The sequence below is a fragment of the Halichoeres trimaculatus genome, unplaced genomic scaffold (assembly GCF_033239565.1).
Source record: "Halichoeres trimaculatus isolate MK-OKI-2021-1 unplaced genomic scaffold, fHalTri1.1 fHalTri1_scaffold_17, whole genome shotgun sequence".
NCBI classification, from domain to species: Eukaryota; Metazoa; Chordata; class Actinopteri; order Labriformes; family Labridae; genus Halichoeres; species Halichoeres trimaculatus.
This window is the reverse complement of record NW_027437195.1, coordinates 25,195,355-25,211,837: the sequence shown is the minus strand read 5'-3', so window position 1 is coordinate 25,211,837 and position 16,483 is coordinate 25,195,355. Positions and strand designations below refer to the sequence as shown.

General features: G+C 40.5%; 1 protein-coding gene across 4 annotated transcripts in view; it reads right to left on the bottom strand.

Annotated features, from left to right (window-relative positions):
* The window catches only part of npas3 (neuronal PAS domain protein 3), a 343,632-nt gene that overhangs the window by 198,832 nt on the left and 128,317 nt on the right, over positions 1–16,483 (bottom strand). For all 4 annotated transcript variants that reach the window (XM_074692832.1, XM_074692831.1, XM_074692833.1 and 1 more), the window contains one exon: positions 525–769. In XM_074692832.1, the coding sequence (XP_074548933.1) occupies positions 525–769 (245 nt within the window). The remainder of the gene's footprint in view (positions 1–524; positions 770–16,483) is intronic.

The following is a 16,483-nucleotide window of genomic DNA, read 5'->3' as shown; positions in this document are numbered from 1 at the left end:
CAGAGTAAAGGGCAATACAGTCACTGTTAGCCCTGCAAAACGCCAGACCGATACGCCTCTGTCTGTTTGTTCCGATTGATTAAAATGGAAAGGTTTGTTTGAAGATACAAAGAGGAGCCTTGATAGAAGTTAAATAAGATAGTGGAGCAGACGTTACGTTGAGTTTACAGCACTTATAGATGTTAGTGCTGGAAGTAAAAGACAGTGTAAGACTATACGGGTGATTTCTAAACTTTAAGTCATTGTCAGACTGTAGCCACAAGCTAAGATGATTCATGTTTGTTTCTTCAAGAGGAATCACTTGGTAAAGCAAAAACAAATCAAGTTCCAGCAAAAAAAAAAAAAAAAAAAAAAGCTATTTTTACACCTCCTTAAATAAGTGTTTCTTGAAAGAAAAAAAATACCATTAATATGTTTTTCAAATAGTCCTTTGACCCTTTCCCAGAATGTGACTGCAGATAAAATGATAAAATACAGATACTAAAAGAGATGACATGAATCCATCACAGTGTACTTCCTCCTACCTTTCACAGAGGTGTTTGGCGGCGGTCCCTCGATGCGCAGATTCCACGGCGGGTCCCCCTGGTTGGCGAAGTCCCTCATCTTCAGGTAGCTGATGGTGAGCCGGATGATGGAGGCCTTGTCCAGCTGGCTGGTGATGGCGCCAGGCAGCGGCAGCATCTTGGCCAGTTCGTAAAACTCAAAGTTCTCCTTTCCCCGCCGCGACCTTGCCGCGTCCCGTGACTTCTCCTTCCTCAGAGCCTGCAGCCTGGACGGAAGGGAAAAGGAAACACAATATAAGGAATTTGATCATGAAGATGATGCACAGGGTAAGATGAATGATGATGCTCTCCTCTGATTGGCAAGCTCTCTGGAAGCCTCCTCCATGCCACATATTTATTACAGTTGAGTTCTCAGTCAAAATGCCAAATCATGAAACATGACCGTGGCCCGTATGCACGTCCAGTCATTAAACAAACAGGATCACTAGTCAAAATGTGCTGTTAGGAACAGCCCATTTGGCCATAGTGTTAGCCACATTCACAATTGCTTCCAGACAACTTAGACTAAAGCTATAACCACTCCAAGACATTAGATGGCCTACAAAACAATACATTGTCACAACATGCAACTTTTACTTATTTCTGTATATTTACATCCAGAGATATCCACATTCAGGGAGCAATTTCATATTTATTCACTTATAAACTCAATTCAATGTTTTTGAGCCAGACAACCTGTAGAGCTACTTTTTGTACAGAGAAAATTCACAGAAGGAATTGATAAAGAATGGGGTCGATAAGCAGAATCGATTAGGATATTGCTATGAATAAAATCTTATTTCAGTCAGGGCCACTTTGCCAAAATAATCTTTATTAAGTTGCACAGTTTCATTTGGCAGTATGGTACTGTTCTGGGACCCCCTGCTCTTCCATGCGCCTGCGTGGGAAGCCTGAGACAGGGAGAGCACACCTTCCTGCCCATCATGAGCCATCGTGAATGGCATAAACAGGGAGCGCAGCAGCAAAAAATAAAAATCCAATCCAATCCAATGAGAGGAGGAGCTGGGGTGGAGGTGGGTTGCAAAATGCCAGCAGAGGAAGCAGGAAGGAGGTCGGGCTAGAGCTGTTTAAATAGACCGCTCTGAATACAATTTGCCAATAGGAGGTGAACATGGGAGTCAGCCGAGCAATCAGCTGGTTTTGGACCTAAAATCTAACCTTGAATGAAAATCCCAGCTTCTAAGAATAGAGCAGTAAGTTTCTGTTTGGTGAGTGTAATCTTTGCGTTTTTGAGAACCTATTTAGCTTGCCTTTCTAAAGGGATTTTCCAAATGTATTTATAAATTTAGCGACATTTGCTCTTTCTTAAAGTCAGAGGGGATGGCTGGGTTTGCCTACGGGAATACATCGATATGCAGATGATATCGCTAAATTAATCTGAAGGGATTTCCCTTCACCTCACGATCTTTTTTTAAAGCTGACGTCCACATTTCACCTGTGAAACCAAAAAGAGCGATGACTGTAAGTGGAAACTGAACCAACAGACGTTCCCTCCTTTACAGTATCGCCTCATTTCAGAGCTAAGTAGCTGACAGTCTGTCTCTCCTTGCCTTTATTCCATCACCTCCTCTTTTGGTCCGTCCTCTCCATCACTTTCCACTCTATTACCTTATATTAAAGAGCCTCTCTGTTTATTCTCTCCCCCTCTCACTCTCTCTTTCACCCTTCAACAACAACAGTGACGACCATACTTTCCCGCGGCCTCTCATCATCATCGGACGCCGTTATGAATTAACTCTGCAATAAATCAGCTGCTAAAAACCTCTGTGGGCTTCCTGCCGGCCACACACACACACACTTAAACACACGCGCACACTCAGATTAAGACAGGTGATTAATTTTTGCCGGAGCAAAAAAAAAAAAAAGGTTGAGAAAAAGTGTTGGAGGGATGAAAAAAAAGAGGGGGAGGGAGGTGTAAGGAGAAGGAGAAAGATAGCGGACAAACACTTAAGAGAAGGAGGAGGGGTTGTTTAGAGATGGAGATGAAAAATGGCCGTCATCTGGCGAAGAATATCATTTTCACACTATTTGTCGTTTATTTATCAGGGAGAAGAAACAGGAAATGAGCAGCAGAGGAGAAGGGGGGGCTTCTAACAGTGGAGCTCTATTCACACATGCACTCCTGAAAAGTTCTTCAAAATTTCAAGCGATAGACTTTCCAAACTTTCTTTACCCGACAATCTTCCCTGAGGTCAGTGACTGTGGATCATCTGACAAAGGTGGTTTTACTCACGCGACTGTGATCATGTGATTTTCATTGTGTTGCCGCCATACATTGTAAAAAAAAAAAATGGATGTCACTTTGTTTAGCTTGAAGTGAAGTCGCCACAAAAACTGCTCCCCCTGGTGGCTGGCTGCAGTCAAAAAATCCATCTCCCCAGCCATTCCAGATGAGCTGTGGTCGACTTTAGAAAATTAATACACCTCGCAGAAATGTTTCTCACATCCAATTGTTGTGGTGATTTGAAGATGTTCTTCGGCTGCCTTGTATTCAAGTCCCCTTATTCTGAAAAGTTCTGTTTACATTAGTAATAAGAGGTTAAAAACAAGGTTTTACATCACATTTCACGATGATTGACAGCTGTCATTCAGTTTTGTCACTCGGCTTCAGTCAGATTCTTTTTGAGTCTCTCACAGCCTCTACTGCGCAGACTCTGGCTGTTCAACGGCTGCCAATGGCGGTGCCTGCGATGGGGGTATTTTGGCTTCAAAACTGTACAATGGTAAATGATGGAGCCAAGCTGTTCACTCTATAAACAGTCCATGGTAACACTGTCTGAGTCACATGGGTCCATGGTTGACTTCAGACTGCACAGACATCATCAAAGGTAGGCATGTTTAACTGTTCCTGTCCCAGGGTTTTCCAACAAGCACATGTTCTGGTGATCTTCACTTGACATTGGTGATTATGGGGTAAAAAAAAAAATTAACATTATCTATTTTCTTTTATTTCCTTTTTTGTTGTTGTTGTTATTTTCATATCTATTGCTACAGCCTTCACTGGACAAGGCTCACATGCCCAAGGAATGGGTGGACTGAAGAAAAGTTTCCAGCCTGTTTTACCACAGTCACCAGGAGGAGCAGTTTTTAAGGTGACCTCACTTCAAGCAGAGTGAAATGACATCCATTTTTTTTTTTAAGTCTATGGGACTTCCCATCATCCTTTTTTTCTTGTATAAATTTTCCCAAACATCAATTCAACAATGTCAACAACTTCCACTGAAATGTTCCCCTGTTTGGTGGCCAGAAAAGTCACGACAAAAAAAAAAAAAAAAAAAAGTTGATTTGAGTTGACACAGGGTTGTAAAATGAATTCCTGGTGCTGTTTGGGCTCCTTTTTACAAGTCAGACAATAATTATACAAGTATAAAAATACAGTGAAACTTGAGGACTCAACTCAAACAAAGTGTTATCCTTTCTGTAAAGACTTCCAAACAAATACACATTTACCGCAAAAACCTTAAAGCTGCAGTTTGTAAGACACGTTCATTGTAAAAGATTCATGGATGTTGATGTCTTCTTCTTTGAATGAATTTCCAGCAAGCTGTATATTGCACGGTACAATGCTGCCCCTAGAGGCAAGTGAGATGTAGCACTGGACCAAAGAATTTTTAATCAAAAATGTCAATACCTTCTCTCTTTTTTTTTTTTTCTTTGAGAAAAAAATTAGGATTTTATTCACATGAGGGCAGGTTATAAGCTGAAATCAAATATCTACGAAGCAAAACAAAAAGCATGAGGTATGAAAAAATGTATAAACATCAACTGTTAACTCGCCTGAACCTGTGAGGTCATGTGTGTGTGTGCGAGTGTGTGTGCTTATAAAGTCTGCAGACAAGAATGCTGGGAGAATGAGGAGCAGTGAGGCACACAGGATTTATTTGCTCCGCAAACTTCGAAAGCTTTATGTTGATGGATGACAAATATGTCTTCATGTCTGTCTGCTGTGTGTGTGGGTGTGTTTGTGTGTGTGTGTGTGCATGAGAGTGTGTGTGGTCTTGTAGATATGTGAGATTGCGTGTAAGTGGACAGGGAGGTGTGTTTGACCTTGACTCAAACAGACATATTTATCATGTACCGGCTGAGTAGGTAAATGCAACACTTGTTGTGATCGGTGTGTGTGTGTGAGCGTGTGAGGTGTGAGAGTGTGTGTATGGCAGTGTTTGGGTCTTAAAAACATGAAATGAAACCATGTCGTAAAGTTCAGCCGGGTGACTTGATGGTGTTTTAAAGAGCTTGTCACGGCAGGAGAGGTGTGTCCGTGTGTGTGGTGTGTGTCTGATCAGTGTGTGTGTGTGTGTCATGTCGTAAAGTTCAGCGAGGTGGGTCGATGGCTGTTTAAAGAGCTTGTCAGATGAAAGGAAGAGATATGTGTGTTTCTGTTTCTGCATGTGCGTGTAGGCAGAAGGCATGCTGGGAAGGTCACGGGGTGGTGAGGGTTTAACTTCCAGGTCAATTGGAGGTCAAACGGGCCATCAGTCATGTGACGGCACGGCCTGTTGCCGGGCAGATTAACGGCCTCTGCATGCAGATGCACTAAAGTGGACATTTCTTTCAAAGTAGTGTTAAAGAAACTCCGATAAATCTTAAACCATCCGATAAATCTCCATGTTGGCAGAAAAAGGAGACCCCTGAAGCTTTGGGGTTCATTGAAATAGATTTTAATAAAATAACCTAGGCTAATTTTTACAAATATTAGGGTATCAATGACAAACTGATGTTCAAGTGTTACTGCAGCTGGTCATCAGGGGGAGCTTCAATTATTTTGGCTTCACTCTCAGTAAATATAAAAACAGCCTATGATCCTATCTACACTGCAAGAAACAAAACTGAGCACGTGTTCTGTCTTATCTTTATAAAGGTCACAAGTGTAACAAAGATTTTTAAAAAAGGAATTATTTTAAACAAATCTATCAATGACATGAGAAAATACACAAATATTATTCTTGTTTGGTTCATATTTGTTATTAATAAGGTTAGCTGAAACATTCTGGTGCCATTCAACATGATGCTCCTACAGTGGCTTCACGTAGGACAACTAAAAAAAACCCCACCTATTTAAAAAAAAAAAAAAAAAAAAAAAAAAATCATCCTCAGTCTGGTCACTCCATTTTAGCTACTGTCACTTTAAGGCTCTTCACTCCATAAGCCCCCTTCCCTCTGATAGGCCAATCCTCTGGAAGCCAGTTAGGGGCAGAGCTATGGGCAGACTTAAAGGCTAATATATGTTTGACGCGTTCGTGGGTTCTGCACGTCTTCATGCAGATGAATGACATTATTTTTACCCCTACCCCCCCTTGCGCAGTCTCTTTCACATAGAAAATTTCGAACCTGCCGGACGGAGACGCACAGACAAGATGGTGAAGAATGGGAACTCCAAGTGGTCCATGTGCAGAAATACAGGCATATGTATGACTCTTCATGCAGAGATCACTGTGACAACCAAGTGGTAAATAATTCATGGTGTGAAATTGCAGCCACTCTCAGCAGAGAAGAGTAATCGGTTAAAGGAACCTGGAAAAATCTTCGGGACAGAAATGTCATGTTGTAAACAGAGGCAAACTTCTGCAACTCTCGTTAAGTGCTCTGGCAGATGTGCGTTTGACGTACGATACACCGCCCCCTGCAGTTTGGGAATGGACACCAACGTACGCTGCGGGGAGTGTTAAAAAGCATAAAAGCCTCACGTGTTCTCTCGTTTGGATCTCGTGCACCTGAATCCAGCATGTAACGTCCAGGCGGAAAGCAAAACATAGCCATAAGTGTTTGAGGCTCGCCACCTCTCACAGGTCCTAAACCAGTTATACCCCTCTTCCATCAAAAGAACCAGGTACTCGTTCAGTGTGAGTGCTAGTCTAATGATGCAATCCCAGTATGCAAAACCAATACCAGTTTGGTTTTCCATCAGCAAGGAGTCAAGTTGAAACCATGTCATTGCATCACCGTGAAACATCAGTAAGTCACTGCATACTGTAACAGACTTGAGGGTTGTTGGGAATTACAAGGCTCAAGTTAAGGTATCTGCGCCAAGTTGAGGGACGTGTTGGTATGACAGTAACACAGAGTAGAGTTGTTTTTCTGGCGTGGTTACAGCCAACAGTAACTGGTGTTAAATGCACAAATAAACCATTTACACCCATCCTGGATAAGGTTTAGGATCTTAGTAGCAGACGCTAAGCTACGATACGTAGCTGTTTACCAAAAGAAGCTTGCACCATATGAGAGCTCACAAAGCAAAAATAGAGGAGCTCATCGTTACATCTTGCTTGCTTTAATTTCAACTTTTGAATTAGAAACTCAAACAATATAACAGACGACTCACTCAGCAGCTTTTCTGTTTAAAAATAGCTGTTTACCACTGCTTAGCGTTGGTGACAGTAACCCCGCCCCCTGATGTAGTGGGTGCTCAGATCTGACCCAGTGCTAACCCAGACACTAGCTTGGAACTAGCACTAGCTCTGTTGAAGAAAATCCTCATGTGATGACTACATTATCTCAGCAAGTTTCATGAAGATCTCAAGGTACCAGATCGTTTTGAGCAGCGTACAAACAAATTCAGGGGTTTCAACAGTGTGCTGTTTGAATATCTGCACATGATTAGTCTGACATCCAGCAGAATACCATCTCTTTCACAACTCACTCATTTCAAAGACACCTTGAAAAGACGTCTCTGAATCACAAACTCTTTCTAACAGCAGATCGTCTCCTAAAACACTCTATTTAGATTTTATTGTGCAGTTACAGTCCTCCGAGACTGAAGCACATATTCTTTCCAGTCTGCCTCATCCTGTTAGAACAAAAGTCAATTTCTCTTCAATTTATACTTCGGAATAAACTCCCTGCTTAATTTTTCTTTTCTGCCCCGATATCAGAGTATCTGTTTACATGATCAGCTCATCCGTCCACAGAGGCCAAACTGAGAGGAAGAATATTTAAAAAAAATAAAATCCGTGCAGGAACGTCTCAGATGAGATAAAGAGAAACACGGCGAGCAATATGAAGAGAGAGATGAAGGCGGGAGATAAGACTCAGAGAGGCGCTGCACGGTGGCCGACGGGGAAATCTGGAGGTTTGAGGTCCTGACCGCTGATAGCCATCTCACACACACACACACACACACTCAGACTTTACAATCTGGGGAGTTTGAGGCCGTTAACAGCTGATAGAATCTCTCTCTGTACACACTCACACACTCACACACACACAGTGTAAATTTAAAACCTGCACTGATTTGAATCTGGTTAAGATGGGTGTTCAGATTTAAAATGTGTGTTAACAGAGAGCACAGGTGAAAGAGGGAAAAATGAAATAATACAGAGAAAAAGTAACGCATAAAGATGGAAAAACAGGAGAAATAATCATTGAATTACAACTTTTATCTGCAGCCGCGAGATATTGTAACAATTTAACACATTCAATTACTAAAGAGCACTAAAGAGCACTAAAGCACTAAAGAGCCTTAAGAGGAGAAGGTCAGTCCAAACATGCTAAAAGTTTCATATATGACACAGCCTATACGTTTAACACTCCTGCTTATTTGTTTTAAGGTAATATTTCACAAGTGTGACTAACCCCCCTCTTCAAAATAAAAGTCTGGAATTTATTCCAGAAAAAAAATACAATTCATTCTTCATTTATCCATCTGTCCTGGGATCTATCTATCTATCTATCTATCTATCTATCTATCTATCTAAAATCCCATGATTATTCAGTCATGCATCATCCAATCTTCCACAATTTAAAATCCATCCATCCATCCATCCATCCATCCATCCATCCATCCATCCATCCATCCATCCATCCATCCATCGTTTATCCTTCCACCTTCCACTTCTTAACTAGCTAACCCATAGAGCACCGTCTATCTATTCATCCCTTTATCCCTTCATCCATGTGGCATTTTGCCCCTTTATCCATCCATTAATTCTTCCTCCTGTCCCTTGTCAATCCATTCACCCATCCATCCATCCATCCATCCATCCATCCATCCATCCATCCATCCATCCACCTCTTAATACATATTCACCCCTTGGTATTCATCAAGACATCATTCCAAAATGTATCCATTGTCAATTCATCCTTCCCTCAATTAATCATCCATTCATCCATCCATCCATCCATCCATCCATCCATCCATCTATCCAACCATACATCCATCTTGCTAGCCTTTCACCCCTTTTATTTACCAATCTTTAAATCATTCCACCCACCCCTCAAATTCAGCCATTGATCCATTCATTTAATCCATCCATCTATCCATCCATCAAGCCCCTTATCCATCCATCATCATCATTCATCAACCAAGCCTTAACATCCATCCATCCATCCATCCATCCATCCATCCATCCATCCATCCATCCATCCATCCATCCATCCATCCATCCATCCATCCATCCATTTATCCATCCTTCAAACATATTTATTCATCCATCCATCCATCCATCCATCCATCTATCCATCCGTCCATTCATTCTTCAATTTGTTTATCTCTCCAATCAACTCTCGGGCCATCCACCTAAACATCTTCCGATCGATCAATCCATCTACTTAACTTTCCATGAGACCAGCTGTACCTCACTTTTAATAAATGTTAAATTAATTATTATTAATTACCAACAAATCCGAACTTTTGCTGATATTTAAAGAATCTTTTTTTTTTTTGGATCAGAGAGAGGGAATAAAGAGGATAATGGAGGAGAAAGATGAAGAGGAAGATAGAGAGAAGCGCTCTGTGTTCCTCTCTCTCCTCCATCTCTCAATTCAGCCAATCAGGTGACCCGGAGCCGAGGTTCCACCCTGTCAACTCCATGGACGGGGAGAACACACACACATACACACACAAGCACACACACGGACAAAAGGCCCTTCAGGAGGAGGGTAATTGCTTCCATGGCGATGGGAAAGGAAGGCAGAGAACAAGTGTCACTTTGGATTAAGCCCCGCCTGCTGACACCGCTGTGGCGATGACACCATCGCTCGCTACGTGTGTGTGTGTTCACTGATCAGGGGACTGAGTGCCAAAACCAATCTACCTACAGAAAGACAGAGAGGGGGAGACAGAGGGAGGGAGAGAAGGAAAGAGGGGGTGAAGGAGATAGGAAGAAAAAAGAACAGATATAAGAGAGGAAAGAAAGGAGGAAATATGAAACGAAGAACAAAAAAGTAGGTGTAGTGGCAAACCCTGCCATGAGTTTAAAAGCCACCTGAATGAGAGGAGCCTCAGCTGTTGTTCTGACGCGTGTCCACTTTAAAAATAAGTCCAGTACTCGCAGGTCTGTTCCATAATCCGTTTATTTTTCTGATGGAAGCTCATTGTCATTCCTTTCTCATGAATCCCCAAAAAAATCCAACATAAAGACTTTTTTCTTTTCTTTTCCACGGTCACAAAACGTATGGCTTCACTCCTCTCACCCTGAAACAAAAGACTGACTGGCCCACACACCTGAACTGACTGCCCTAATAAACAAAAACTCCACCCACAACCAAGCAACTTAAACGGTCTAAATAAAACTATGAATCAACATAAACTAACCACTTAATTATTTTTAAAGCTAATAAATTTAAATGAATTCTATACCCAAAATAAATCATATGAACATAAAACTATAATTAATTTTCTTTTCCATAAACAATCTAAAATGGCCTCTACAGTAGGTATCAAAGTAAAAAGAGATGTACAAATGAGGAAAAAAGAGAGTGAACAGATAGAGGGATAAAGATAAAGAAGTTCGGGGAGAGGAACAAGATATACATGTAAAGAAAAGAAAGAAAGACTGAGAATGAATAAATAGAAAAAGAATAGGCAGATAGACAGAAGGACAGAAATTATTGAAGGAAAGGGAGACTAGAGAGTATAAAGACAAAAAGAAAGGGAGAAATGAAATCATAGTATCAAGAAAAAGGAAGGAAAAAGTGATGAAGAAAAAAGAAAGAAAGAAAAGGAAGGAGTGTCATATGAAAAAGCCAAAGAGAAAGATAAACTACAAGACATAAAGTTCAGAAAGAGAGAAGAGGAGAAAAAAAGAGATGAGAGAAAGAAAAGAAAGGAAAAAATAAGTTTGTGTTTCAGTCATCTTTAACGTTGGATGGAGAGAATAAAGAGGCAGCATTATGGCACGATACTCTGAGAAAGTGTGTGTGTGTGTGTGTGTAATCCTAACCAGAATACACCTCCTGTTGCTGAACACACACACGCTGACACACACAGCCGCAGCATCATTACAAGGCTAATCGTCTTCCAACAGGATTGTGGCGATGGAGGGATCAGTGTGAACTCCAACAGAGAGCTCTCACCGAGTCTCTCCATCCCACTGAGAAAGAGGAGGTGGTGTTGGGGGGCACCTTTAAAAGCCGTCATAAACCCACTCCTTTTTATTTTGTGATTTATATGGCTTAAAGAAAAATTACACAACGTCAGCTTTTACCAAACAGCATGCCACATTAATGCTATCATTAGCCACTGCTTAGCTGTGAGCCACATCCGGAGGGGAACTTTCAGCCTGTGATACACAGGCTGAAAGTTTCTCTGTCTCCTTCTGTTATTGAGACATTTTGGAAAATGTCCCACGGTGTTTGGACGCGTTCACACCATCTATCTGTTTTACCAATCTCTGCCTGCTACGCTGCTTTAGCATCAACCCGAGCATGACAGCTGCAAGCAGGCTGGCTGTAGTGTACTGCTACTAAAACAACACACACACACACACACAGCTTCCACAGTCAATGAAAATTTTATCTAAAATAATTATCAGATTGATCTTTTTCTTCAGGCTTTCAAGCTGTTTTCATTCAACGTTGGCCTTTTCACAGAAGTCCCTAATGTGAAAAACATTGAATTAGTCCTTTAAACTGAAACACACTGCACGACATTTTTTATCCACTTTGAGCTCTTACATAAAATCTTTCCTCATATCCAAACACAGACAATAATAAATCCAAAAAGCACTGATGTACACAAACGCCTGCATATATCATCTATAGAAATATTATGACATCACATGTGGAGGCGGGGCCAAAGAGGTGAGCAGCAGAGTGAACACACACAAACACAATGCTCAAGATGGAAAACCATATTGACAGTCTCAGCAGTATCACAGCTCTCTGAATCTTGTTAGCCACAATCCTGTTAGCTGCTTTCACCTCAAGCACACAGCTACTCGTTTACAGTACCATCAGGGGACCATACACCAAAAGTGACTAACTGGGGACATATGTGCGTGGTCATGTTAAATATTGAAAGTTTGTTATGAAAATGGTTCAAAGGAAATTTACTGAAATATGGCTAAAAGTATAGCTAAAAGTTGCCCTGGGGGAGTGTTTTATTAGATGTCTACCTTTTCAAGTAAGGACCTAGTTTTTCTTTCAAGTCTTCGTTAATTAGCAATCACACAAAAATCTACACAAAAGGGGTGGGGGTAATATTTTTAATTACAAAGTCCATTTTGATTAGTTTTATTTTAAATTATTAAACATTTTTTAAATTTAAAAACAGCAATCAGCTTTTCATTTTTTATGAATATATTATTTGTAATCTATGTGTTCAAGTTACTTGCTACTTTAAATTTGTTGTCATGTTCTATAGTTTGAGACAGAAGCAATACTGTTAAAAATCAATAGAAATGTTTTTAGTTCAATTTATTTTTTTTATTTTTTTCTTTAGTTTCACTTCTCTTTGGGCTAAATATCTTAAAAGTTTGCAGTGAAACAATTATTACTTCAATCTCACTTTTTGTTGTTATTTAGTATGCTTTCGTGATTTTAATCATCTTTTTTTTTTTTTTTTTTTAATTTAATTTTTTTTCCCTTTTTTTTTTTTTTTTTGCATTTTTTCAAAGAAGTTGAACAGCCATAAAATAAGTTTAATATATTAATGTATTTTTCAATTTTAGGTTAAAAAGAGCAAACACAGAAAGCCAGACTTAGATTATTTTAATCATACAAACTTATTCCCTGAGAATAAAACAACAACATCATATTCATAATTTGTTACTAAATTTAATGTTTAACTTCCAATCAGAAGCTTCCTCCTTTGTCAAGAACTTTAGTTATAAATACACAACAAAGAAGAATTAAACAAAGCTTAAATTAATAATGTGAAAGAGAACATTATGGGGTAATAATGGAGATTTTATGGATATGAGTTGAGGGTATTAATTTGTGAAGATAAACTGTTACATGAATTAATAGCATCAAACCTGACATGTACGAAAGCAGGGAAGCAAATTACACGGAGCTTTGTTGGTAGCCATTAATAACAACAACACAAATACACCAAAACGTAACAAATGGACGGCCGATGCTTTCATAACTCATTCAGGAAATCAATCTTGTGCTGCATGGAGTCATATTTCAGTTCTAATAGTGACCAGAGCAAAGAGACTGAAGATGAATGTCACAAAATTAATCTCTGAAAGAAAAGATGACAAAGAAGAGCTGAGTAAATATGATTAAAGAAGGTGAAAAGAAATAAGGATGAATTCTGAGGTACCAAAACCTGCAGTTCCTGGAGTGTCCACTAGAGGCTTTCTTCAACCCGTATATTCTTTTCTTATAGAACGAAGACTTTTGACTTATTAGGAGCAAATTTAAACTATCAGTTGTGAGTAAAATTTGTTGGAAAATGATTTCTGTTTAAATAAAAAAAAAACGAGAGATGTATGTATATCAAGTTTTGTTGCTCAATGACCTTTTCTGTCAGACTCAAGGTGATGAACACTTTTAATGCCGAGTCTATGCATCCAAAAATAACTCGCAACACTGTCGGAGAACAATGGAGATGGATTGATAGACAGAGAAAGGCAGATCACACCTGCTGAAAGAAAATGTGGGAGGAAGGAGGGATGATGAAAGAGGGATGCAACAGGAGGAGGAGGAGGAGGTGACAGCTGCACAGGCGAGTGTAATCATCTTCACCTTCACCTTTCCTAAACTCACCCTCTCTGTTCCTCTCCCTGACGGTCTTTCTTTTCTTTTTTTTTTCTTTGGTACCCTGCCTCCCCCAACCCGTTTTCCTTTGTTATCCTCTCTGTGTGTCTTTTTGTTAACTCCCTTCTTTCCTTGTATACTTCTTACATCATGTGTCTTTACTCCCTTTTTCTCTCCTCTCTTTTTTTCTCTCTGCATTCCCTAAATCATCAGTGCTTTTTTCTCCCTTAATTTCCTTTTTCATCCTCCTCCTTCCTTCCTTCCTTCTTTCCTACATTTTCCATCCTGACATGATTATGACCGTTGAAGAGCATTTGGTGTTCTAGAGTCAAGAGTGTCCATGCCCGGTGTCGACTTCAGTCAAACGTACACAGGTCACCAGTTGACTGGGACACATTTTACACTGAAACACCGGCAATATCAACAGACTGTTAAATGTTTTTTTTTTGTTTTTTTTGTGTGCTTGTTTGTTTTTGGAACCAAATCTCAGTAATCAAGGTAAGACTGTGAAAAAGTGATATTAATGAAATTCTGAACTTAGTTTTCACAGACAGCCTCTAGTGGACACCTCAGAAACTGCAGCTTTGGGGACTTTAAGAATTCTCTGCTGTGTTATTTCTTTTGGCTGGGTTTTTGTATCTTTTCTCTTTCTTCCTCCACCTTGACACACTTATCTTTGTCCACGTCCTTCCTCTTTTCTGGTATCTTGTCTGGTGTGTTTTCTTCTCCTCATTTTTCTAGTTTCCACCTCATAACTTTCTTTTCCTAATTCCTTAACTAACACACAGCTGCATCCTACTCCCTCTCATTTCTACTCCTCTTTGATTCCCATCTTTCCTGTATTCCTCTGCTTTCTTTGTCATTTCCTTCCTTTCATCTCCTCTCCTCCCCTCTCACTCTTTCTTTCTCCTTATGTCCTTACTTCCTCTCCTCATCTGTCCTCCTCCTCCTCCCCCCTGGGTTCAGCGGTGTGGAACAGTTCAGTATTAGCTCTGAAATTAGCAGCAGTCCCTCGTTAAAGAGTTGGCAGGAGCACACACACACACACACACACACACACACACACACACACACACACACACACACACACACACACACACACACACACACACGGTGTTAATGGTGTAAAAGCCGCTGCCACCTTGGAGACACAAAATTACTTGAGCCCCTCTTTCTCTTCATGTCTTTATCATTTCTTCTTTCTCTCTCAACAACCCTTCCTCCATCCCTCTCTTCTCTCTTTTGTCTCCATCACCTCCTCCCTCTTTTCTTTTTCTTCCTCCTCTTGTCCTCCTCTAACCTTCAGACAGAGAGACAACTCTCTCCTCCTCCTCCTCTTCCTCTTCTTCCTCCTCTTCTCTGGCCAGCAGCCAGCAGACAGTGAATGAGTCTTCCTCCCCTGACAACCTCCGACATCTTCACTCCTTCATCCTCTCCTCCTCTTTTCTCTTCATTGCTTTCCTTCTAAAGCCTCTTCTATCCACTTTTTTATCTGAATCATTTTGTATTGACTACGCCTTCCTCTGTCCTCCTCTTTTCTCCAATCATCTCTCATTTTCCTCTTCTTTCACACTCCTCTCCTTACTCCTTCTCTTTCCACATTTGCAAGACCTGACCGTATATTTCTCTCATTACTTTAGACTTACTTTCAGAATTATTACAACTTCATCTTCCTAAATAATCCCAAATTTGACACACAGCATGCCCAAAAACTCACCAGACTTGCGCAGCACACACACTCACACACACTCAAACACACAGCAGTGCAGTGGAGACCTGTGGCTCAGATAACAAGATGTTTGCATCGCAGGCCGGCACAGAGTCAGGACCTGACAGAGGGACGTCTCTGTGTGTGTTTGTGTGTGAGTGAGGTGTTTATGTACTTGAGGTGAGTGTGAATGAGAAGCAAAGAGGTGTTTTGGCAGAATATCACACACACACACACACACACACACACACACACACACACACACACACACACACACACACACACACACTGTGTGGTGTAACCTCTCTCCAGGCTTCTGAGCTCTGCAGCAGTAATGAGTTTGGCAACAGAGTCAGAACAACATACCTTTGGCCTACAACACAAACACACACACACACACACACACACACACACACACACACACACACACACACACACACACACACACACACACACACACACACACACACACACACAACCCTTTCCAAAATCTAGTAAACAAACTTCAGTCAAACAGAAGTACACACACTCTGCAGCATGGGCTGCAAACATCCCGAACTTTCTGGGAATGTATTGAATGCAAAATCAAAAACAATGGAATTAAAAAAGACGTGTGTTAACTGTAAATATAAAACAAATTAAACTAAATGCTTCACCTGTTTGATGTTGGTGTTCTCGCAGTCTTAAACTGGCAAGAGAGACCAAACTATACGTACACACAGACACACCTAAATCCAAACCTCTGTTTCCACCACTACATCGCCAAACATTAGACACACACACACAATCACACAAAAACACACACATCTGTCGGGTGCCACCCTGCCAGCGTCTCTGGCTGTGTTTGATCAAAGCAAGTAACAGAAACCTGCTGCACACACACACAAACACAAGCTGAGGCTGATTTCATTAATGGCAAGAAAAACCCAGAACACCCCAGTTTTTTTACATCTTTTTATCAAAAACTGACTCATTTTAATATTTACTTGGATCAAGCTCATCACAGGCGGTTTCAAGTCGCCAAATCCAGCTGAGGTTCTGCTGGGGTCAGGTCAAATTTTGTTGTTTTGTTACTGGGACTTAGACTTAAAATCACTGTTATCTTTTCAGTTATCAGCTTGTGAGACTTATTTAAATTTTAATGATGTATTATTAAATATTAAGATTCCAGAATTTCAAGATTCAACACATTATTGCTATGTCAACACTGTCGATTGGAATTTGTTTCAGTGGGAGTCACTCACTGACAACACTCACACTCACATTAACAATAAAGACAATTAAAATA